This window comes from Rhinopithecus bieti, unplaced genomic scaffold (genome assembly GCF_001698545.2).
Source record: "Rhinopithecus bieti isolate Rb0 unplaced genomic scaffold, ASM169854v2 scaffold_26871, whole genome shotgun sequence".
In the NCBI taxonomy this organism is placed as follows: Eukaryota; Metazoa; Chordata; class Mammalia; order Primates; family Cercopithecidae; genus Rhinopithecus; species Rhinopithecus bieti.
This window is the reverse complement of record NW_016812402.1, coordinates 621,621-645,707: the sequence shown is the minus strand read 5'-3', so window position 1 is coordinate 645,707 and position 24,087 is coordinate 621,621. Positions and strand designations below refer to the sequence as shown.

General features: G+C 38.8%; 1 protein-coding gene across 1 annotated transcript in view; it reads left to right on the top strand.

The window, feature by feature from the left end:
• Positions 1–6,622: 6,622 nt before the first annotated feature.
• Positions 6,623–24,087, top strand: part of RPP30 (ribonuclease P/MRP subunit p30) — a 29,838-nt gene continuing 12,373 nt past the window's right edge. The window contains exons 1-6 of the mRNA XM_017896332.1: positions 6,623–6,960; positions 9,778–9,833; positions 10,468–10,524; positions 10,934–11,008; positions 13,956–14,025; positions 21,027–21,121. Of these exons, the coding sequence (XP_017751821.1) occupies positions 6,879–6,960; positions 9,778–9,833; positions 10,468–10,524; positions 10,934–11,008; positions 13,956–14,025; positions 21,027–21,121 (435 nt within the window). The 5' untranslated portion in view covers positions 6,623–6,878. The remainder of the gene's footprint in view (positions 6,961–9,777; positions 9,834–10,467; positions 10,525–10,933; positions 11,009–13,955; positions 14,026–21,026; positions 21,122–24,087) is intronic.

The following is a 24,087-nucleotide window of genomic DNA, read 5'->3' as shown; positions in this document are numbered from 1 at the left end:
AATATCTCTCTCATTGGCTATTACAAGGATCAAATCAGATAACTGGTGTAAAATGCTTAGCATAATTATACAATACTTTTTTTTTATTAAACAGAGTTTCCCTCTTGTTGCCCAAGCTGGAGTGCAATGGTGTGATCTCTGCTCACTGCAACCTCTGCCTCCCAGGTTCAAGAAATTCTCCTGCCTCAGCCTCCCAAGCAGCTGGGATTTTTAAGAGACAGGTCTCATTCTGTCACCCACACCGGGGTGCAGTGGTGCAATCCATAGCTCATTGTATAATAACATCGAACTCCTGGGCTCAAGGGATCCTCCCACCTCAGCCTCCCAAGCAGTTCGGACTACAGGTGTGTGCCACCACTTCTGGCTAATTTTTTTTTTATTTTTTGTAAAGACAGGGTCTCACTTTGTTGCCCACGCTAGTCTTGAACTGGCTTTAAGCAATTCTCCTGCCTCAGCCTCCCAAAGTGCTGGGATTACAGGTATGAGTCACTGCTCCCAGTCTTATACAGTACTATCATCTTCCAGTCAGAAATGTCTATGGTCTTCTTCAAGCTGCAGATTCTTGCTGCCACAGCCATCCCTTCAGATCAACTTCTGACCCCTCTTCCCTATTCATCTCCCCTATTCTGTCTTGTCCTTTTCTTCTTCACACTTCTCTCTCCCCTCTTCCACTTCTTTCCTATCCTTCCTTCTCCCTTCCTACTTCTCCTTTCCTCCACTCTCCTTCTGTCCTCTCTAGTCTCCCTTCTCTTCTTCTCCTCCTCCCTCCCCAACAACTCTAGTCTCTGCTTGCTTTGCTCAGGAAGCAGTACACTAGGCAAGAACTGAAACAAATTGCCTCCATCCACATGTAGTTCTACCACTACTGATGCCTTAGATTTCTCAGATATAAAATGAATATTGATTTTAAAATAAAATAACAAAAAGTAAAAAACAGTACTTCTGCAAGTCTAGATCTGAAAACAGTAATAAAACAAAAATAAAAAACAGCACTTAACACACAGCTGCTTTGAAAATAAGATACATACATAAGTACTTAGCAAGTTTGCTGACCCTCAGTATAGTGCTAAATACTGATTGTTATCTATTCCTATTCTTTCTTACCTTTTCTATTCCTCTTCACCTAGGCTTAGGGTGCAAAGAAGAAAAGAAGTGTATATGGTACAGTCCACAGCAAAAGTTCTGTGACTTTCAAAGAAGCCCACTTTAGTCTCATACTAGCATCAGATAATTAAACCATCTCCTATCCAAAGCAATTAGGCAAGAAAAAGAAGTAAAAGGCATCCAAATTGGAAAGGAGGAACTCAAATCATTCCTGTTTGCAGACAACATGATCTTATACATGGAAAACCCTAAAGGCTCCACCAAAATACTCCACCATTTAAAACTAGCAAGTAAATGAAGTGAAGTTGCATGATACAAAATTGACATACAAAAAATCAGTAGCATTCTGTATGCTAATAGCAAACTATCTTTAAAAATCAAGAAAACAATTCCATTTACAATAGCTACAAAAAATATACCTAGGAATAAACTTAACCAAGAAGGTGAAAGATCTCTACAATAAAAACTATAAAATATTAAGGAAATAAAGATGACACAAATAAGTGGAAAGATATCCCATGTTCATGAACTGAAATAATTAATATTGTTGAAGTAGACATTCTATCCAGAATGATCTACAGATTCCATGCAATCCCTATCAAAATACCAATGACATTCCTCACAGAAATATCTTTTAAAATCCTGAAGTTTGTGTGAAACCACAAAAGTCCTCAAACAACAAGAGCAGTCCTGAGCAAAAAGAACAAAACTGGGGACATCACAAAGCCTGAGTTAAAAATATGCTGCAAAGCTATAGTACCCAAAACAGCATGGTACTGGCAGAAAAACAGACACATAGACCAGTGATGTAACAGAATAGAGAGACCAGAAATAAATTAATGCACCTATCACCAACTGATTTTTTTAAAAACAGATGCCCAAAACACACATTGGGGAATAGACAGTCTCTTTAATGAGTCATGCTGGGAAATTGGATATTCACATGCAGAAGAATGAGACTAGACTCCTACCCCTCATCATATTAAAAAATCAACTCCAAACAGATCAAAGGCTTAAATGTAGGAACTGAAACTATAATACTACTATAAGAAAACAGAAGTGCTTCAAGACAAGCATTGGGCTGGGCAAATATTTTTTAAATAACACTTCAAAAGCACAGTCAGCAAAAGCAAAAATAGACAAATGGGATTAAATCAAACTAAAAAGTCTCTGCACAACAAAGGAAAACTTTAACAGTGTGAACAGACAATGATGATATTTGGAAACTATGCATCTTACAAGGGCTTAATATCCAGAATATATAAGGAACTGAAATAACAACACCAAAAAACTAAAATAAATAACTCATGAAAAATGGGCAACTTGGCCAGGCATGATGGCTCACACCTGTAATATCAGCACTTCAGGAGGCTGAGGTGGGAGGATTGCTTGAGGCCAGGAGTTTAAGACCAGTCTCAGCAACATAGCAAGACTATTGCTATAAAAGGAAGTTTTAAAAATTATCTGGGCATGCATATAGCTAAGACAATCCTAAGTGAAAAAAGCAAAGCTAGAGACATCACTCTACCCAACCTCAAACTATACTACAAGGCTACAGTAACCAAAACAGCATGGTATTGGTACAAAAACAGACATGCAGACCAACAGAACAGAATAGAGATCTCAGAAATAAGACTGCACATCTACAACCATCTGATCTTCGAGAAACCTGACAAAAGCAAGCATAGGGAAAGAATTCCCTATTTAATGAATAGTGCTGGGAAAACTGGCTAAGCCATACACAGAAAATTGAAACTGGATCCCTTCCTTACACCTCACACAAAAATTAACTCGCTTGTTTGTTTGTTTATTAAAATTAACTCATTTGGATTAAAGACTTAAATGTAAAAGCAAAACTATAAAACCCTAGAAGAAAATCTAGGCAATACCATTCAAGACATAGACACAGGCAAAGATTTCATGATGAAAACGTCAAAAGCAATTGCAACAAAAGCAAACATTGACAAATGGGATCTAATTAAACTAAAGAGTTTATGCACAGCAAAAGAAACTATTATCAGAGTGAACAGGCAACCTACAGAATGGGAGAAAATTTTTGCAGTCTATTCATCTAACAAAGGTCTGATACCCAGAATCCACAAGGAGCTTAAACAAATTTATAAGAAAAAACCCCATTAAAAAGTGAGCAAAGGACATGAACAGACACTTCTCAATAGAAGACATTTATGCAGCCAACAAATGTATGAAAAAAAGTTCAACATCATGGATCATTAGAGAAATGCAAATCAAAACCACAGTGAGATACCATCTCACGACAGAATGGTAATTACTAAAAAGTCAGGAAACAACAGATGCTCGTGAGGCTGAGGAGAAATAGGAAGGCTTTTACACTGTTGGTGGAATGTAAATTAGTTCAACCATTGTGGAAGAAAATGTGGCGATTCCTCAAAGACCTAGAAGCAGAAATACCATTTGACCCAGCAATCCCATTACTGGGTATAAACCCAAAGGAATATAAAGCATTCTATTATAAAGATACATGCACACATATGTTCATTGCAGCACTATTCACAATAGCAAAGTCATGAAATCAACCCAAATGCCCATCAATGATAGACTGGATAAACAAAATGTTGTACATATACACCACAGGATACTATGCAGCCATAAAATGTAATGAGATCACGTTCTTTGCAGGGACATGAATGGAGCTGCAAGCCATTATCCTCAGCAAACTAACACAGGAACAGAAAACTAAATACTGCGTGTTCTCACTTATAAGTGGGAGCTAAACAATGAGAACACATGGACCAGGGAGGGAAACAACACACACTGGGACCTGTTGGAGTTGCAGGGGGAGGAAGAGCATCAGGATAAATAGCTAATGCATGCTGGGCTTAATACCTAAGTGATGGGTTGATAAGACTTTGATAGGCATTTCTCAAAAGAAGTCATACAAATGGCCAACAGGTATATGAAAAAATCAAAAAATCATCAGCCTCACTAATCATAAAGGAAATGCAAATCAAAACCACAATGAGATACCACCTCACTCCAGTTACAATGACTATTATCAAAACAATAAATGAAAATAAGTGTTGGTGAGGATGTAGAGAAAAAGGAACACTTACTGTTGGTAGAAATGTAAACTAGTATAGCCATTATGAAAAACAGTAGATGTTCCTCAAAAAATTAAAATAGAACTATCATATAACGTGAAAGTTGCACTACTGGGTGTATAATCCAAAGAGAGTGAAATCAGTATGTCAAAGAGATATCTGCACTCCATGTTTACTGCAACGCTATTCACAATAGCCAATATTTGGAATCAACCTACATGTCTGACAACAAATGAATGGATAAAGAAAATGTGGTATACACATAATGACATACTATTAAGCCATTTAAAAAGTATGAAATCCTGTCATTTGGGATAACATGGATGACACTATCTTAAGTGAAATAAGCTAGACACAGAAAGACAAATACTGCATAATCTCACTCGTATGTGAAATCTGAAAAAAATAATTTTATAGAAGTCTAGAAAGTAAATAGTAGAACAATGGTTAACAGAGTAGGGAGGGATTGGGGGAGGGAGGATGGGGAGAGGTTGCTCAACAAGTACAAAGTTAGGAGGAATAAGTTCTGATGTATTGCACAGAAGGTGACTATGGTCAACAGTAAGGTATTGTTTATATATCACAAAACAGCTAGAAGAGAGTTTTTTGTTTGTTTGTTTTTGTTTTTTTGTTTTTGTTTTGTTTTTTTTTATTATTATACTTTAAGTTCTAGGGTACATGTGCATAATGTGCAGGTTTGTTACATATGTATACTTGTGCCATGTTGGTGTGCTGCACCCATCAACTCGTCAGCACCCATCAATTCGTCATTTATATCAGGTATAACTCCCAATGCAATCCCTCCCCCCTCCCCCCTCCCCCCTCCCCATGATAGGCCCCGATGTGTGATGTTCCCCTAGAAGAGAGTGTTTTTAATGTTATCACCAAAAATACATGAGGTGATGACTACGCTAATTACCTTGATCTGTTCATTGTACAACATATACATATATCAGAACATGAAATTGTACCCTATAAATACATATAATTACAATGTGTCAACTAAAAATGAAAAAATAATTGAACTATCACTTTATTCACCTTCGCCACACATTGGTCATATTTCTGACTAATCTAGATTGTTATGGTCATGGGTGAAGATGCCTGTGTGACCCTGCAAAATTAACACTCGATATTCTCATGAAAAACAAAGGGTTTGCTTCATATGACCTTATTCTATTTGCAGAAGTAGTGTTCTCTTCTACTCCTACTTAGGAAATATCAAGTACTGGAAAAGGCAAAATATCTCTTCTTTACAAAAGTTAACCAAGAAGAGAATTGCATGCTACTGCATGGAACATATCCCTCCTCCCTTCTGAGAACGACAAGAAAATCGCATAAAGGAGTACTAGTTAAGGTGTGGTCCATAGACGAGAGACTGTCTGTGAATTGTTTGTGATCAATAAATAGAGAAATTGATGGGTGGGGCACGGGGGTGGGCGCGTGTGAATCACAGCTAGGAGAGAGGACTGCTTGCGTTAGAGTCCATCCTGGTCAATAACGAGGTGCTCTCTCTAAAAACAAAACAAAACGAAACGAAGACTCAGCAGGCCACCAACCGGGACACTCCCCAGGTCAAATGACCGAGCCTCTAATTCTGTGATTGTTGTTGCTGTGCTCACGTTATTAAAACAAACAAACAAAAAGTGAAGATGTTTAGAACGTTTACAGTACTTTGGCATTGTCCTGATATCCGAGCTCCTGATCAGCAAACTCTATTCAGCCAGGTATAGGGCAGTTCGAGTGTTGTCAAATTTGTGATTCCCATGAGGCCAGGCTGCTTACCGGTGATGCATAAAGGACCACATCCTGGTTCGCGAAGAATTTGGAGGTAGGGGAGAAGGAGGGAGAAACTGGTCCTTTATCACAGGTGGGTTGAGAGCACTGATGTAAACTATCGTCACACTTTTGTAGTATAATTTGCTATTAATCCTCAATAGATCATTTACACTAAGTCGGAAAAAAGTGGAAACATCAGATATGTGGGATATGCGTCACCTTGTACATTTCTCAGCTGGAAAAGTGTAAAACATCTCCATTTTGCACCTCGCTTTTCAAACGTGTCTTTGGCTAAATCAATGTTGGCTGTAACCGCTCGTCCTCGAGCGAGCCCTGCCATCTTGTGGTTGAAGGTGTTGACTGCAACAGAGATTAGCGGTCTTTGACATCAACAGTTCTGAATGGGTAAAAGGACCCTCGTCTTGGGGTAGTTCTCTTTTGAAGTCCTAGAGTCAGTCATACACAAATGCCTTCTTCCCGGAAAGTCCATTGTAAACAACGGAATGGACTTTAGGGAAAGGAAAGGAAAACGTGTTATTTAGGACTCTTTAAATAGCATTCACCCATTAGCAGAATTCTCTGATTCATGAGCAGCGCTAAATAGATACCGTGTGCGTGAATGTTGAACGAATTCATTTCTACACTATTTTACAGGAGTACTGAATAGTGGGGAATTGGAACCCCTCCAGGGGGAACCAAACATTGTCATTCAGAAGAAGACAAAGAGGGACTGAAATGAAGCTGTTGATTTCAACACAAATTCTGGTGGTAGTTGAAGGCAAAGTAAGTTTCTCCGAATCCCTCAACTGGAGGTAGAGACGGACTGCGCAGGTTAACTACAGCTCCCAGCATGCCTGAGGGGCGGGCTCAGCGGCTGCGCAGACTGGCGCGCGCGGGCGGTCATGGGACTTCAGCATGGCGGTGTTTGCAGATTTGGACGTGCGGGCGGGTTCTGACCTGAAGGCTCTGCGCGGACTTGTGGAGACAGCGGCTCATCGTGAGTTGCCCCGGCTTCGCGGGCCGCAGCGCCTGCCCAACCTCATGCCACCCTGACCATCGGGCCCCTCTCGGGAGGAACTGTTTCCTGATGGGTCTCGGTCAGGTCTTCCAGAGTCTCTGGGATGTCCCTGGAATGTCCCTGGAGGCTGATGCCTGCCAAGGTGTTGGTCTGATTCCTAGCGCGGGAAACTCGACGGTTCTGGGGGTTGTTACCTGGTTCAGCTCCTTTCCTGCAATGAGGAAACTGAGGCCCAACGAGGGCGAGGGATTCGCGTAGGGGCCTACAGCTGATAGATGACAGAAACCGGAGCTGGACTCCAAGTGTACAATCTTCTAAGCTTCTAAGTTACTATCAGCCCTTCCTGACTCTCACGACAGTGTCTAAACAAATGCTAGAATTTGGGGGCACGGACAGGAAGCGCCGTGGAGGCTCGGATTAAGAGGAGAATGTGGGAGTGTTGGAACAATATTATCCCGACAGAGAGAGGGTAGGTGGGGACAGAGGATATACACGGCGGAGTGGAGGTGGAGGAGGAGGACAGCATGGCCCAAATCGAAGGGAAGCGAAATCCTTGAGAGACTAGAACGTGTTTTAACTATTGGAGTTAGTCGTGGGTTCTGTATTCCTTAGACTGTAAAGTGTGGGGATAGAGATATTAAAAAGAATCAAGAGGTTCGTGCAGTAACATCTGCTCCTCAGAGGCAGTTTTCAGCTCATTGTGAGTTCTGATTACTGATACTGTTCAGAGGTGGTGCTAGAAGTGACAACCACTTCTTGGCAAAATGAATCACACCATTTTTTAAATTGTCCTCTTTATGAAGTATCCTTGGCGAAATGACTTTGCCTTTCCACTGCTGCCACTAAATGAATGTTATCTCTGTGGTACTTTACTCATCAGCACGAAGAGGAAAGTAGACAAGATGATCTGGGCCATTTAGTGCTAATGTTCTTTGATCCTGTAAAATAAATTTTCCTGGGTGTAGCTCGTCACAATTATTACCTCCTCAATGAGGCTTTTCCTGATGCCATCCCATTTTTAAATAAATCATGAGCTTCTTAAGAGAATTGCCATGTCTTATCCTTTTATTTACTGTGCTTAACATACTCACTTTGCAAGCACTAGTGCATGGCAGTTACTCAGTTAATGCTTGTGGAATAAACTGAACACATTAAAAAAAATTAATACAAAAAAGAAAAGTTATAATGATTTCTTTAGAGAATTTCCCCCAGTTTAAAATACACTTGAAAGAGATGTGGTAATTATGTACATTGTTAGTGGTTTTTTTTTATAAATTAAATGAAATTCATGGCATATGACAAAGTTGCCTCAACTTACAAGTCAGACAAAGGACTGCTATTTGATGAGTCTGGAAATAAATAGTGGACATTTTCAAAGAATAGGGAAGACAGAGCCCTGGTTCTTAGTTTCTAACGTGATATAAGAAACCAATAATAAGCTTCAGAAATACACTGCATAAATTAAAATACCTTAAAGCCTGATTAGGGAAGTAAGTACTCCTAAGCTGCCAGATGAGGAGTAGTCTAGGAAAAAGTTTTGTGGAGAAACAGATCCTAGTTGACATTTCTGTAGAATGGTAGGGACATTGTTTAGTAGCCAAAAGGATATCCCAAATGGATATAACAAGGAAGTTTAGAGCAGATTTGGGAGTGTGGTAAAGAAGAATAGGGAGAAGGTGTGACTGGTTGATTTGACTAACTGGGTGCAAGGTGAAGCCCAAGGTACAGGCATACATGTGATTTTTTTGTTTTTAAGGGTGACTTTCTCCAGGGAGGCTTTTGTGACCCCTATACCGGGTTTCATTGTGCTATATACTTCCATAGAAAACTTACTTTTTAAAAAAATGTATTTATATACAATGACTTGCTTAATTGCCTTATTTGCCTTAGTTCTTCAACAGACTGGGCTGTAAATTTCTTGTGGAGAAGGATTGTATTATTTATCCTGTATGCTCAATACCAGTTTAGGGCTTGTCAAGTAATGGATGCTCAGTAAATACTTGAGGGAGGAAGGGAAGAAGGAAGTTGGACAAACTGTTGAGAGTTTGGCATTGATATGTATTTTAATATTAATATTCTTTCATCCCCATTGGTATTTTTAAAAATTAAAGATAAGAATCATGATTTAGATTTTTTTTTTTGGTAGCCCAAATGCCCATAACAGTGCTAACTGTTATGAGGATAATAAAGCAAGCCCTTGACCTCAAGGAGCTCCCAGTCTGTTGCTGGTGTGCAGCTTCAAATGGGAAGTGGGTAGCAGTGGTGTGAGGGAGTCATCACTCCATTTCTCCCTAGGAAAGGAGTCTCTGAAGGAAGTAGAAGGACAAAAAGCAAAAGAATGAGAATAAAAGTGACAGTGATAAAGTAGGAATTTGATGGGTTGAAAATGAATACAGGGACATGAAAGAGAATGACAGTTGAAAAGGAGAAGCACAAAGTTAAGAGTCTTTAGTATCATTTTAATAATAATTCATAATGGTTAAACAAAGACCTATGTGCCAGGCACTGTTCTCAAACACCTCGTGTGTATTATTTCATTTAAATTTCATGACAGGTGTATGAAGTAAGTGTTATTATTTTCACTATTTGACAGATGAAGAACCTGAAACTTCACATTAAGTAACTTGTAAGTGGTAGTGCATAGACTTTAAATCAGGCAGACTGACACTAGAGTTCACATTCATAACCACTCCTTAAATGGCCTCCTACTCTTGACCTCTAGAGTCAGGATGGACCTGTGTTACAGGAAGGAGAGGTTGTTATATTTAACGAAAGTATTCAATTTTTCTTTTTCAGTTGGCTATTCAGTTGTTGCTATCAATCATATCGTTGACTTTAAGGAAAAGAAACAGGTAAAGTAATATTTCTGAAGTTAATAAGTTCATAAATAAGTATTTGTAATTCTGTTTATATTGGTAATTTGGAAGCTACAGATTAGAATATTTCTTAAATGCACCCCTTTGTGCACTATTCCTTTTCTATTTTTATATGTTAACAGTTGAACTGACGCATATTTATATAAACAGTGAAGATTTTTGTGAGATACTATGATATAGTGTTCAGGATTCCTAAAGTTGATTTGAAATTAAGTTACTTTCACTGTTCAAAAAGTGCATTGTTATTGGCTGGACTGTACTTAAAATATTTAGTCCTTTTTATTTTATTGTCGTGGACTTATTAACTAATTTCTCTCTTAAACATTACTAATAAGTATGTATATTTCTCTTCAGGCCAACAACTGTATCCTGTAGATTATTTCAGTCTAAAAATTAGTTTTCATTCTTCCTATTCACTGATGTTTACAGTTGCTTCTCTGTTTAGCTTTCTTTTAAAATAATTTTAAAAGTCTTTTGAATACCACAAATCACCTTGCTTTCTTTTAAAAATAAGTGCATATTTTTTTCTGAGAACCCCTCCTAATTTTTCCATTATGCCTTGTGCTATTGATGTATTCAATCTGCGGTAACTATTTATCATTTGTTGTAGGAAATTGAAAAACCAGTAGCTGTTTCTGAACTCTTCACAACTTTGCCGATTGTACAGGTAGGTGTTTTGTTGCTTAAGAAGCATAATATCTATGTATTCAGTTAAAAGATACCTAATTATGTGTGTATTCTCTAACTTGAGCTGCACCTTACTCTGAGTACCAGTCTTATATTTTCCTCAAGGCTCAGCTCTTCAGGAAACATTCTTTTACTATCAGTTCAATACTGCTTTGATGATCTTCTTTCCTGAAGTCCTACAACTTTTAAATTATCTCATTATGTAGTTTAAGATACATACATCCCTTTCTGTGTCTGTATTGTAAATTCATAGAGAACAAGGACTGGGTTTTACTGATCTTCACTATCCCTTATAGCCAGTACCTTTTAATGAATACTTTCCACTGGTAAACAGGAAAATCAATCGTTGTCTTTTGTGCTCTTTGACATCATGTTTTTTTTTTAAATAGGGAAAATCAAGAACAATTAAAATTTTAACTAGATTGACAATTATTGTCTCAGATCCATCTCACTGCAATGTTTTGGTAAGTTAATTAATTTTCTTCTCTCCTTTTGGCCTTGTAAGTTGTATTGATTAATGTTGAACAATGTTGCACTTTGTCTTCCCCCTTTTACATTTTCCCTCGCCCCCCCCAAACCATGACACCTGCCTGCTCTCCTTGTCCTCAGAATTCACACAGTGTCATATGTCTGTTCTATTTACTCATGGCACATATGTAGTGATACCACAATTAAAGAATCGCTTGGCAACTGTCATTCTGAACTCATGTGCACCAGACTTGAGGTGGGTGCTGGGGGGTATTGCCATGAATAATATGAGCACAATCCTTGAACTTATAAAGCTTAGAGTTTACTTGGCAAGACAAGCACTGAACAAATAATAATTACAAATGTAAGGAATGTTCCAAGGTAAGGAAGTAGTAAATAAAGGATGCTCCAGGAGTATGTAACCTGAGTAAGTTGATATTCAAGCTGGGAGATGGATGAGTCAGTAAATGTTATATAGGTGACAAGCAGGGAGCTGGTGTTCCCAGATAGGATGGATTATGCATAGGTCCTGAAGCTAAGGAAAACATGGTATTTTCTGGGAAGTGAAACCAAACAATAGGGCTAAGCCTAGCGAGCCAGTTACATGGGATGAGGTTAGAGATATAAACTTGGGTGAGGATTCCAAGAGCAGTTGGAAGCCCTTGAAGGTTTTAACTAAGGGAGTGAAATTATGAGGTTTGAATTACAGATAATGGATTAGAGAAAGTTAAGGAGGGGACTTAAGAGGCATCCAGGAGGGAGAATTGAAAGGATTTGTTGGTTAATTGGATGTAGGATGATTACTCCCTAGGCCTGAGGGAGTGGCCTGAGCAGCCAGGTAGGTAATGGTACCATTTCCTGAGATGGACCATACAAAAAAGCAGGTTTGGGGGCATCCTGATGAGTTACTGTGAGAGTTTCAAAAGAGCCTGTCAAAAAAGATGTGCACGGTGGCTCACGCCCATAATCCCAACATTTTGGGAGGCCTAGGTGGGCAGATCACTTGAGGTCAGGAGTTAAAGACCAGCCTGGCGAACGTGGTGAAACCCCATCTCTACTAAAAATCCAAAAATTAGCAGGGCGTGGTGGTGGGCACCTCTAATCCCAGCTACTACAGAGTCTGAGGCGGGAGAATCGCTTGAGCCAGAGAAGCAGAAGTTGCAGTGAGATCACACCAGTGCACTCTAACTTGGGCAGCAGAGCCAGACTTCATTTCAAAAAAAGAAAAAAAAGATGTGGCCTTCAGAAGAGTGATCCCAATTAAAGATGGTGCTTTGGAAGTGTTCACCTGCAGTGAGTAATTGAAATCATGGGAATGCATGAGACTTCCTGGCCAACGTGCATTGTGGGAAGAAGAAGTTTAGTACAGAGTCCTAAGGAACTTCACTATTTAATGGTATAAAAGAGGATGAGCTAGAATTGGAGACTGAGAAGGGACTACCCTAGAAGTAGAAAGACAACAAGCAAAGGGAAAACAGAAAAGGAAGAATGAAAGGTCAGCAGGGTCACTGTGTAGTCAAGCAGAAAGGCAAAAAAAAAAAGTCTGTCAGATTTATTGATATGACTGTCCTTGGCTGCCTTAGCAACAAACATTTCAATGGATATGATAGAGATGTGAGAAAATACAGACTCTGCTGCTGACTTTGCTTAAGAAATTTGACTCCATAGGAGAATGGGAGGCATAGGGTGGTTGGTGGATAAGAATCTGCTACATAAAGAGATTTTGTTCTTAAATGAGAGAGGTTTGGGTATGCCTGCTATCAGGGGAGAGAGAAAGTGAGATTCTCTGAGAAGGTGAACTGTTTCATCTTTAGCTGGGATAGACATCTCTATCATAGAATAGAAGTAATTAAGGAAAGACCCCCTTTATAACAGTTACTGTTGCTAAAGAAATTGTGAAAAACCAACTTTTGGTGTCTTATACACCTGCAAGGCAGCATTCTGGTTCCTTAGGCCCAGGTAGACATAAATGGAGCTGACTTTTGATAGATGTAAAGACTTTCATTTACTCTTGTTACCAGGAACATCTTGGTGGTTCCTTTTTGTATCCTTCACAAGTGGGAGTGGGCAGGTGAAGGACAGCAAATCCCAGATCCTGGCTATTTCTGAGACCTGGACCTTGCCCTATCTCAGCACAGGTCTTGCCTAGCAGGCCCTCTTACCTGCTCAAGCACAGCACCTGCTGCTTCTCTTATACCCTTCTAACTTTTATTATACTTCTTACAAAATAAGAGATTGCAAAATTTTAGAAGATGCCAACAAGCAGAGAAGAAATATGACACTTTATTCCATAATTGAGAGATTGTATGTTTGTGTAGAAATATATTTTTTTCTAGTCTTTTCATATACAGACTCACACAATTTAGGTTTGAAATGAGATTTTCTTTCTTCTCCTTTTTTTTTTTTTTTTTTTTTTTGAGACGGAGTCTCACTTTGTTGTCCAGGCTTGAATGCAGTGGCATGAATGTGACTCACTGCAGCCTTAACCTATGGGATTCACGTGACCCTTCTGCCTCAGGCCCCCCGAGTGTCTAGGACATAAGTGCCTACCACCACACCCAGCTAATTTTGTAATTTTTTTGTAGTGATGGGTTCTCACAATGTTTCCCAGGCTAGTCTCAAACTCCTGGGCTCAAGCAATCGTCCCACGTCGGCCTCCCAAAGTACTGGGTTTATTTTTACATCTCAAACACAATGTTTGGTACGTGGTTAAAGTATAACCAATGTAGGAAGGAAGGAGAAGAATGATTAGTGAGATGGATATATGTATCTAAATTCTCATGTGCTTAGGTCTTTTCTGCCAACATACACAGCAAAGCAGAAATGTCAGTAGTATATTAGAAGTGTTCCATGATTGAAATATAAGTGTGAGTCAGTCACTAGACAGAATTTCATGTGTACAGATTTTGTTATTATATGATAACATTCTTTTTGTATTCCTAGAGAGCAACTTCTTCAAGGGCCCGGCTCTATGATGTTGTTGCAGTTTTCCAAAGACAGAAAAGCTTTTCATGTGAGTAACAAATAAGTAAAAGAAAGTAGTATTTATATGTTATGTAAGAAGTCTGATGTTCTGATTTTGTAGATGACCTGTTTTGACTCATCTGGAAACCTTTAGGATTTGTTATTTATACTTGGAGTTTCTAGAACCCCATAAGGGTATATATAACTGGAATTTGTGTTTTTTGTTTTGTTTTGTTTTATTCATCCTGCTATCATTTGATGGGCTCAGTTTGAAAGAGCCTGTCTTCCTCTGTTTCTTTATCTGCTTCATTCATTCAAAACTTCTCTTAGGTAAGTGTTTCTAAAATCACTTGTTTCTACCTTCTTACCATTTGCTGCTCCTTGAGAGGGAAAGGAGCAAGGTTCTATTATATAGCATAAAAGTTTCCACCTCTGTTTCAGATTCCTCCTTTGCATGCTCTGAGGTATAGCCCATATGCCAGCATGATTGTCTCAGCTTTTAGTCTTTCAGAAATTCTTCAAAATCAGCCATCTGCTAGCATAATCCCTCTTTTCATCTTGAGAGCCTTTATGAATTGAATTTCTTTTGTACTTTTAAAATTGCCATTTCATTGCCTTTGTAGAAGGGAAAGGAGCTTACCATGTGTGCTTGTTTGTCACCTTGAGACAGAACACCCTGGGCATTTTAAATGATTACAGTAGGGAAAAAACATCAACTGTAGTGCATTTTACTGTGTAAAATGAGGTATAGCTACTTTTAGAAAGTTGGAAAGTTGCTTTTATCTGGGTTCACTAAAGTGTCCATCTGCCAAAAGTATAAAATGAGGTATAGCTACTTTTAGAAACTTCTGAAAGGTGCCTTTTCTAGGTTCACTAAAGTGTCCATTGCCAAAATATAACCACCAAAGGTACTACTCTTTGATTTTTTTTTTAAAAACTAATCAAGTGCCCTATTAAGAAGAGGGGAAAGAGTAGAACAAGGAGTTCAATTTGTAACTGACTGTGAATAGTCAAGGTAACTGACTGTGAACAGTCAATTAAGATAACTGACTACCTTCAGACCAGCCTGGTGTTTGAGATTTTAATGTTACTTCAGTTTTGTTTTTTTTTTTTTTTAGCAAAATTTGTTCTAAAATTGCAGAAAGATGTTTTGCTAGATGTATCCAGTAGATGGAGCTATTAACTAAGGATGCTAATGTGTGTGGTAAAATTAATAGTTTTAAGACATACTATCAATTCTTAATTATTTATATTAACAGAGGGAAACAGCACAAATTATTATGAGTGCCTACTCTTTTTTTTTTTTTTTTTTTTACTTACTTTAAAAAATGCAGTTGTAGCCCGGGCACAGTGGCTCATGCCTGTGATCTTAGCACTTTGGGAGGCCAAGGTGGGTGGATCACTTGAGGTCAGGAGTTCAAGACGAGCCTGGCCAATATCGTGAAACCCCGTCTCTACTAAAAATGCAAAAATTATCCAGGCATGGTGGCACGTGCCTGTAATCCCAGTTACTTGGGAGACTGAAGCACAAGAATTGCTTAAACCCAGGAGGCAGAGGTTGCAGTGAGCTGAGACTGCGCCACTGCACTCCAGCCTGGGCAACAGAGTAAGACTCTGTCTCAGAAAAAAAATTTTAAATGCAATTATAGATATTCTCAAGAATTTTGTTTTAGTTAAAGGGGTAAGTAGAAGCAAGTGATTTTTAGTCATAAAATACACCTGTAGAACTTTTTAAAATCAGGCACATTAGTCTTCACCACTGGAGACTCTGGTCCAATAGATTTGGGGTTGATTCTGGGTATTTGTGTTTTCATGTTCTGTAAGAAAGTATAATTCAGTGCTGAAACCACTAGTGTTTAATAGAAGGCAGACCGTGAGCATTTCCAAATTTGTTAAATAACCAGCAGCAACTTAGTTTTGTTATTAAATAATAGCAACTCAGTTGTGATTTAGAATAAAAGTTGCTGATGCACCAAGCATTTTGTTGTACATTTGGTTTCTGGATTAATTTTGAGGATCATGCAACTTACATTTCCATATCCCTTTACTGATGATTAGAGAAACAACAGAAGGTATACATTTGTAAAACCTTTCAAAAGCTTTTACATATTTATTTCCTTTAACTTTTATAACAATCCTGTAGGATAATTGGGACAGATATTTATTACTATCCCCATTTTATAGAGGAGAAAACTGAGACTCAGGCTGAGCGATTTGTTCTAAATCTCCCAGCAAGTATGTTCTAAAGATAGGACTTTGGGTTTTAGACTATATTGTAATTTCATATAATAGTTTTATTTGTTTATCTTACTGTTTTTCTCAGACTTAAAGTTTGAATTTACTGAACACATGCTTGATGATAGTAGATGGGCCTGTCAAAAATACTTTGGAAGATGGAAGAAAGCACAAAGTATTGACTTTACACATATACTCAAAAGTTATATGAAAATGCAGTTTTAAAATTGGAACATCTTCCTCTTCTCTATCCAAATATTACCCATTCCTTAAGATTAAATTGAAATTAGAGTTCTCCCTGTTTTCTATAGGAAATCAATTTTAACAGACATCTCTTTTAAAGCTTTTATAAGTATATTGTGGTTTGGAATCAGGTCAAATGCAAGCAGTTTGTTTCTTAAGTTACTTTTTTTTTTTTTTTTTTTTTTTTGAGACGGAGTCTTGCTCTGGCCCAGGTTGGAGTGTAGTGGCCCGGATTCCCGATCGCTCACTGCAAGCTCCGCCTCCGGGGTTCCCGCCATTCTCCCGCCTCAGCCTCCCAGTAGCTGGGACTACAGGCGCCGCCGCCAGGCCCGGCTAGTTTTTTTTGTATTTTAGTAGAGACGGGGTTTCACCGTGTTAGCCAGGATGGTCTCGATCTCCTGACCTCGTGATCCACCCGCCTCGGCCTCCCAAAGTGCTGGGATTACAGGCTTGAGCCACCGCGCCCAGCCTTAAGTTACATTCTATAAGTCATTTTATTTGTTTTGTTTGTAAGTTGATTATCTAGAATTCTAACAGCTATCTATCTCTATAGGTATGGTATTCTAAAACTAAGTTAGGTCTCCAAGATGAGTCATCAAGCATACACACACACAGACACACGTTTATGTCAATAGTATAAAATCTAACCACATTAAATAGCATCATTTCCATAGGACATAACATACCATTATATTTTCTACTCAGAGTATCTGGAAGATTTCTCACAGAAACTCCCTCCCCATAACTACTGAAGGAGATAAGGCAGAGGTTAAAGATTTTGAGGGTGTCCATTGGTTAGGGCTCCTTGAAATGTGGGACAGTTGTGGAATATGACACAGAGAAAGAGTTGCATAGAAGCTTCAGGAGCATCTGGACCAATTATTCCCATTTAGGATTTAAAGCAGCTGAGCAGGTTGAGGAGAATTCAGGTTATTTAATCCAGTGGTCTCTAATCTGCTTTGATTGTGCACCCTATCAGTTTAAAAATTTTTTGAGCCTGCTTCCAAATATATATATGTTTTTTATAAATTATTTGCATCTCTTATTATACCGGTGTGCCTTACAAAAACTACATACACACAAAACAAATCTTAAGATAGTGAATTAAAAATTTAGTAAATGGGCCAGGCGTGGTGGCTTGCGCCTGTAATCCCACCACTTTGGGAGGCTGAGGCAGGCAGATCATGAGATCGGGAGATCAAGGCCATCCTGGCTAACACGATGAAACCCCATCTTCACTAAAAATGCAAAAAATTAGCCAGGCGTGGTGGCAGGTGCCTGTAGTCCCAGCTACTCAGGAAGCTGAGACAGAAGAATGATGTGAACCCGGGAGGCGAAGCTTGCAGTGAGCCGAGACCGCGCCACTGCACTCCAACCTGGGCAACAGAGCGAGACTCTGTCTCAAAAAAAAAAAAAGTAAATGGAGGCTGGATCCAGTGCTTTGTGCCTGTAATTCCAGCACTTTGGGAGGCTGAGGCAGGATGACCACTTGAGACTAGGAGTTCGAGACCAACCTGGGCAACATAGTGAGACCCTGTCTCTATTTTTAAAAAATAAAAGTAAATGGAAATAAAAGTTTTATTTTCTTCCTGCTCCTGAAATTCATGCCTTTCCTTTGCAGAGCACTGTTGTAGAGTATCTTGAGGAAGGGAGTGTCCTGGTGTTTCTTGGAGTATGAGGTCTGGCTCCACTGGCTTTAGAATTACCTGGGATATTTATTAAAGTGCGGATCATTAGGCCATACTTAATGAATCAATGGAGGTAGGGCCTGGTTGTCACCATTTTTGATACATTCTTTAGGGGAGTTTTATACACACTAAAGTTGACCGCCACTGTTGATGGGCATCTCTCTTTTTCCTTGGTAAGTCTGATTGTCTCTTCACAATTTATCAACCTGATATCTTTGAAAGGGATTCAGGGAGGAATATGGACCCCTGCAGTCCTATTCCTTTTGTGCCATAGAGGCAAAGATGTGTATATACGTGTGCATGTTAATGGGAATACGTTTTCTTTAAATTGTCAGGGGAGTCGCTGGCCGAAAAAAAAAATGGTATGGACAACTGATGTGAATTCATATGTAACCTACCAGTTTTCAGAGAAAACCATGATCAGATTCTTAACCCCAAGGCTCTATTGGGCATAATTTAATCTTTTAAAATGATATAGAAAGCGTTTCATTGTAGTGTGAACATTAACTCTTATTTTGTGGTTATCTAAAAGTATCAATTAGACATTTTGGTTAATAGAAAACTAAATAACAAAATAATTCAGTTTGGGGCATTCTAAGGTTGAAGTGTCAGAGGGAGCCATGTGGAGCTGTCCCTTGTAACTAAAAGTTTATGTTAGTTCATGTATTTGCACATACTTAAACCAACATAGAGCCATTGTTTAATTGGCCACTCTTATATAGGAGAAGGGAAGAAAGGAACAATATGTATGTAAAAAGTAACCTAATTTAGCTTCATTCTGGGGAGAATGTTTAACAGGCTTTTCAAGAATTAATCAGCTTTTTAAACTAAAGAAATAATTTATATTCATGATGATTAAGTTAAACATTACAAAGGTACTGAAAAGTATGCCTTACTTCCACCTAAAACTCCCTCCCCATTTTTTCCAGAAGCAACCACTCATAATAGTTTTGTGTATCTTTTAGAAATATTATTTACCTCATCTTTTTTTCTTTGTTCTCCCCCTTTCTCCTTTCCTCTTTCCTTCCTACCTAACACCATGCTTCTTTTACCTTACAGTTTCTTAGAGGTTGTTCCATAATATCCATTAGAGATATACGTCATTCCCTTTAACGAGTTGGCATATTCTCTCATATAAAGGGATCATAATTTATTTAAGTAAAATTGAGGGATGTTTAATTGTGTCTAGTCTTTCATGATTGGTATTGCAATAACTGTCATTTTACTAATGTCCCCTGAGCCTTTGTAGGGTATATAGCTACATAATATATTTCTAGAGTCTCTACACTTACAGAGACTTCTCTATAGAAGACTTCACTTATACCTACTACATACCTATAAGTAGAACTGCTGGTGTGTGCGTTTAAAATTTTGGTAGCCGTTGCTAAAATGTTTTTCAAGACCTTATACTGATTTAAAGACCTTGTGAGTGCCTGTTTATTCATTCTCATGTCAGCAAGGTAGTACCAGACTTTTTTATCTTTGCCAGTATGATAGATAAAAAATGGTGAACAGAGCTGAATTTGTTTCAGCTATCATTCAGAGCTTTCCTTCATCCACTCTTATTAAATTTTCAATGACTCTTTTATGAGTTGGACAGCTGTGGCAGTTGGGATGGGGCAGATTCTTTATGAGCCAATTATTTCTACCAAAACAACATTGCCTCCCAGGCTTACTAAGTTACTATGACTGTTTTAAAGCTAGCCAGCCTCTGATCTCTACTTGCTTCCTAAAGCCCTGGGGTTGGAGTAGGAGTGACTGACGTGGGGATTCTGAAGAAAAAGGGCAAGATACGGTATTCCTGTCATTGCTGAAGGTTGACACCAATCCTACAGGTCGTTATTGCTCCCTCTTCTCTGCTCTTCCTTACTCTGCCCTTTCCCCTGGTACGTGCCACTGATGTTGTTTTGTCAGCATAGCCATCCTGGAATTTTGAATTTGTCTGTCAAGCCTGTACACACTAGCATTGTCAGTACGCTTTATTTTTAATGTAATGTATAACAGCCAAATATTTTATCACTATAAATCAAATAATGGCAGAATCAGAGCCAGGTGTATTTCTTCCAGCAGTGTCTTCTGGCTTGCCCTCTACGCTTGTAACCTTTTCCCAGCTTTATTTTTCTTCCCTGATTTTCCATTTATCCTGATTTTCTTATCTGTTTATTTTATCTTGTATGTGGTTTTTATAAGCAGTTTCCAATCTCTTTGAGAAGAAAATGCAGAGTATTACTCAACAAGTCATAGCAAAAATTAAAACAACGGAAAGGGAAATTAAAAGTTGAGAAAATGCATTCATTATCATTTGACTTGTAATAGCTCTGCTTTAACTATTTATGTAGATTCCTTCTATTAGTTTTTGAACAAATGTCATGAGGTGCTGTGTTCATACTTCTTTAGCTGCTCATTAGACTTGATAGGAGCCACAGCCCTGGGACAATTCTTGGCACAGAGTTGCTCAATAAATAGTTTGTGGGATAAATGGACCATGCATACATTCCATTTGGCTTATTTTTTCCTTGGATTTAGAATAGTCAGTTTCTTCTTTCTGGAACAGTCTGAAGTAATCTTCCAGAAACTGAGCCTCACTCCACAAACCATCCTTATGTAGAAGACCATATGAGTTAGAGAATCTCTAGGCTCTATCTTTTGAGAAAGTCTATGGACATAATCTGCTTTTGCTGGATTACAGTTAAACCATTTAAACCCAACCTAAAAGAGTAGCAAAACAGTTGACTTTGTAAAAGGTAAGATGTATTTCAACACAGAACCATCAAAACACCTATGGAGTGAACCATACTTATATTTCATTATATCGGGTTTGACCCTATCTCCCATTCTTACTTGTGCCAATTTTCCTTTTGGCCTTACCTATTTTTTTCTTCTTTACAGATTGCTTGTACACATTTAGATGTGGATTTAGTCTGCATAACTGTAACAGAGAAACTACCATTTTACTTCAAAAGACCTCCTATTAATGTGGTAAGTGTTATGCTTTCCATCCTGTATTTGAGTCTTAGAAACTTACATTAGCAAATTGGAAAAGAAGCAGAAGAAACCAGTGTTCTTAGAAGGAAAAACAAAGGCTAGGGAATAGGAGGCGGTTTTAGAAAAGAGAATTTTAGTTCTGAAAGCTGAACAAAGGGAAAAAGAAAGTTTAAAATTAAAAAATCCCGTTAATTATTAAGATGTTTTTAAAAGGCTATAGAACCCAAAATTTATGAAGGATATTTCTTAAGAGGATAGCTAATAATCATGGATACTTATAACCTGAACATCGATTATTAAGGGAACAGAGCAGTCAAAAAAGAAGGGGAAGGGAGAAAATAAAAAGCAGAGGATCCTTGAGGCACCAGCAAGCTAAAGAGAGTCAAGAGGGAACAGGGCATGGCATCACATAGACATGGTCTATGCAAAATTAAAATATGCGTTGAAGCATGCTTATTCACAAAGAGCCCGGAGTTACTTTTATATTAACCTAATAGGATGGCCATGTGTTCAGAAAACTTTTTTGTTTCTCCCTCTGCTATAGAATTTTTCTCATTCTCCTTCTACATAGTTTTCTCTTGTTTTCCCATACCCTGCATCTTCCATCTGCCATACCTTCTTCTAAGTCTTAATTTCCTCCCATTTCCATCATAAGGTAATATTATTTCACACCAGTAACTATTTTAGTAGCATAAGGTCAGCACAGCTGTTAACTGTTTGCTTTGCCAATCAGATGCTAGGAAGAGTTGAGATGCTATTTTAGAATAGTGGCTTCCAAAACCCTACTTAGTCTCCTGTTCTCAACAACTGGTATCCAAGAAGAAAAAAAGAGTTTAGCAAATACAGTCCAAATGACGTATCCAATCCTATCAGAGTCAGAAGATTAATTTTGTAAGAAGTTTTCAAAGCAGGATGGTTCCCCTGCTCTTCTGCCTCTGTAGAATCATAACTTTCTCAATTTTAAATCTCTTTGGTGCTAAGGCATTGGCTTGAGAATTAGGGGGAGACAATAGGAGGAGAAAATGGAAAATTGGTATGTGAAAATTCAATGTGGCAATAATAATAATTATATTATAATAATAATAATTATTATTATTATTATTATTATTATTAGAGACAGGGTCTTACTCTGTTGCCCAGGCTAGAGTACAGTGGCATGATCATAGCTCACTGCAGCCTCAACCTTGTGGGGTCAAGTGATCCTCCTACTTCAGCCTCCTGAGTAATTGGGACTACAGGTGCATGCCACCACCCCTGGCTAACTTTTTTATGTTTTGTAAAGTTGGGGTCTCACTGTGTTTCCCAGGCTGGTCTTGAACTCCTGGGCTCAAGCAATCCTCCCACCTCAGCCTCCCAAAGTGCTGAGCTTACAGGCACGAGCCACCACGCCTGACCCACCCAATGTGGAAAAATTTAAGTTAGCTTATGTTCTACCCCTAAAAATATGCTACTCAAACTAAAAATATATAATCATATATTTCAAGGGAAAAACATGAAAGCTCTTGTTGGGTAAATTTTTTTTTGATACAGAGTCTTGCTCTGTCACCCGGGCTAGAGTACAGTGACACGATTTTGGCTCACTGCAACCTCCGCCTCCCGGGTTCAAGCAATTCTCCTGCCCCAGCCTCCCGAGTAGCTGGGATTACAGGCACATGCCACCATGTCCGGCTAATTTTTGTATTTTTTTTTTTTTTTTTTTTTTTAGTAGAGATGGGGTTTCACCATGTTGGCCAGGCTGGTCTCAAATTCCTAACCTTGTGATCTGCCCACCTCAGCCTCCCCAAATGCTGGTATTACAGGCGTGAGCCACCATGCCCGGCCTAGGGTAAATATTGACAGTACTAGTGAACATAACAATATAGGCTAAGCTCAAATCATTGGTTCCTTGTGGTGTTGCCAGTACTTATAAATAAATAAGTAAACAGTGAAAAACCCCTGAATCACCACATTTTCGAGTTGGAAATCTATGTTGTGCAGCAGCTCGTTTGTCAAATGTGGGGAAATGAAAAACTGCAAGAAGTCATTCAGCTCTTTAGTCACACAGGATTAGGAAAGTTGTGATTGGTTATCTGTGAAGATCTCTGATGTGCCCCAGGTACCTATGATAAAAGCCACAAATTAATACAGTACTCAAGGTTATGACAATCTTGTTGGCCTCACATATTGTTTATCTCCAGAGGTAGCAATCTCTGTCTTTAGAAGTTTGCCTAACCTTTTTACTAGCCTCAAACTGCCAATACAGTTTCTATGGAAGTAGCACCCCCAGAGTTGGGCAATATAGCCACTCAGCAAATTGCTAGTGAACTTACAACTTTTTCACCTTTGTCTTCACCTTAATGAACTAGGAAGGTCATTTTCTAGACAGCTTTGCCTGAATAAGCCCACATATGATACTATGACCTTGGTTGGGAGGAGCTAGCATGTGATGCTAAGGCCAAGTCCATGGATTGGACAGCAGTGCACAGCACTTAATTCCTCATGTCTCACGACAGTGGTAAGATTCCCAGTGGCTGCTTCGGTGAGAGCTTTTAATTGGGGTTTTTAGGAACTTGTATTATTGTTTAAACCAGAGTGTGAGCTTCTAGAGAACACTAGCTGTGTCATGGTCCTTTTTAAAGTACTCCACTGTCTTGCCTATAATGAGTCCTCCTTACAGTTTGTTGAGTGAATAAGTACATGTTGAGCTTAGCATCTCAGGGTACAGCATAGGGGATGTGGCCAAATTCTGCTCGTTGTTGGTCACTAGCTGGATGTCCGCATTCAGCAGGAAGTATATACAGTGAGGGAAGTGGGGCAGCGGGGCAACATGAGGAGGACAGTGGCACTCAAGATAGTGACACCAGGACACCCCACCCCCTGATTCCATTGGGAAGTTCAGGAAAGCTACTTTTGTTTGATGGGCATTTTTGGCTTAATTCCTACATTTTCAATTTAAGAATTCTGAAAATAAAAAATTTTGT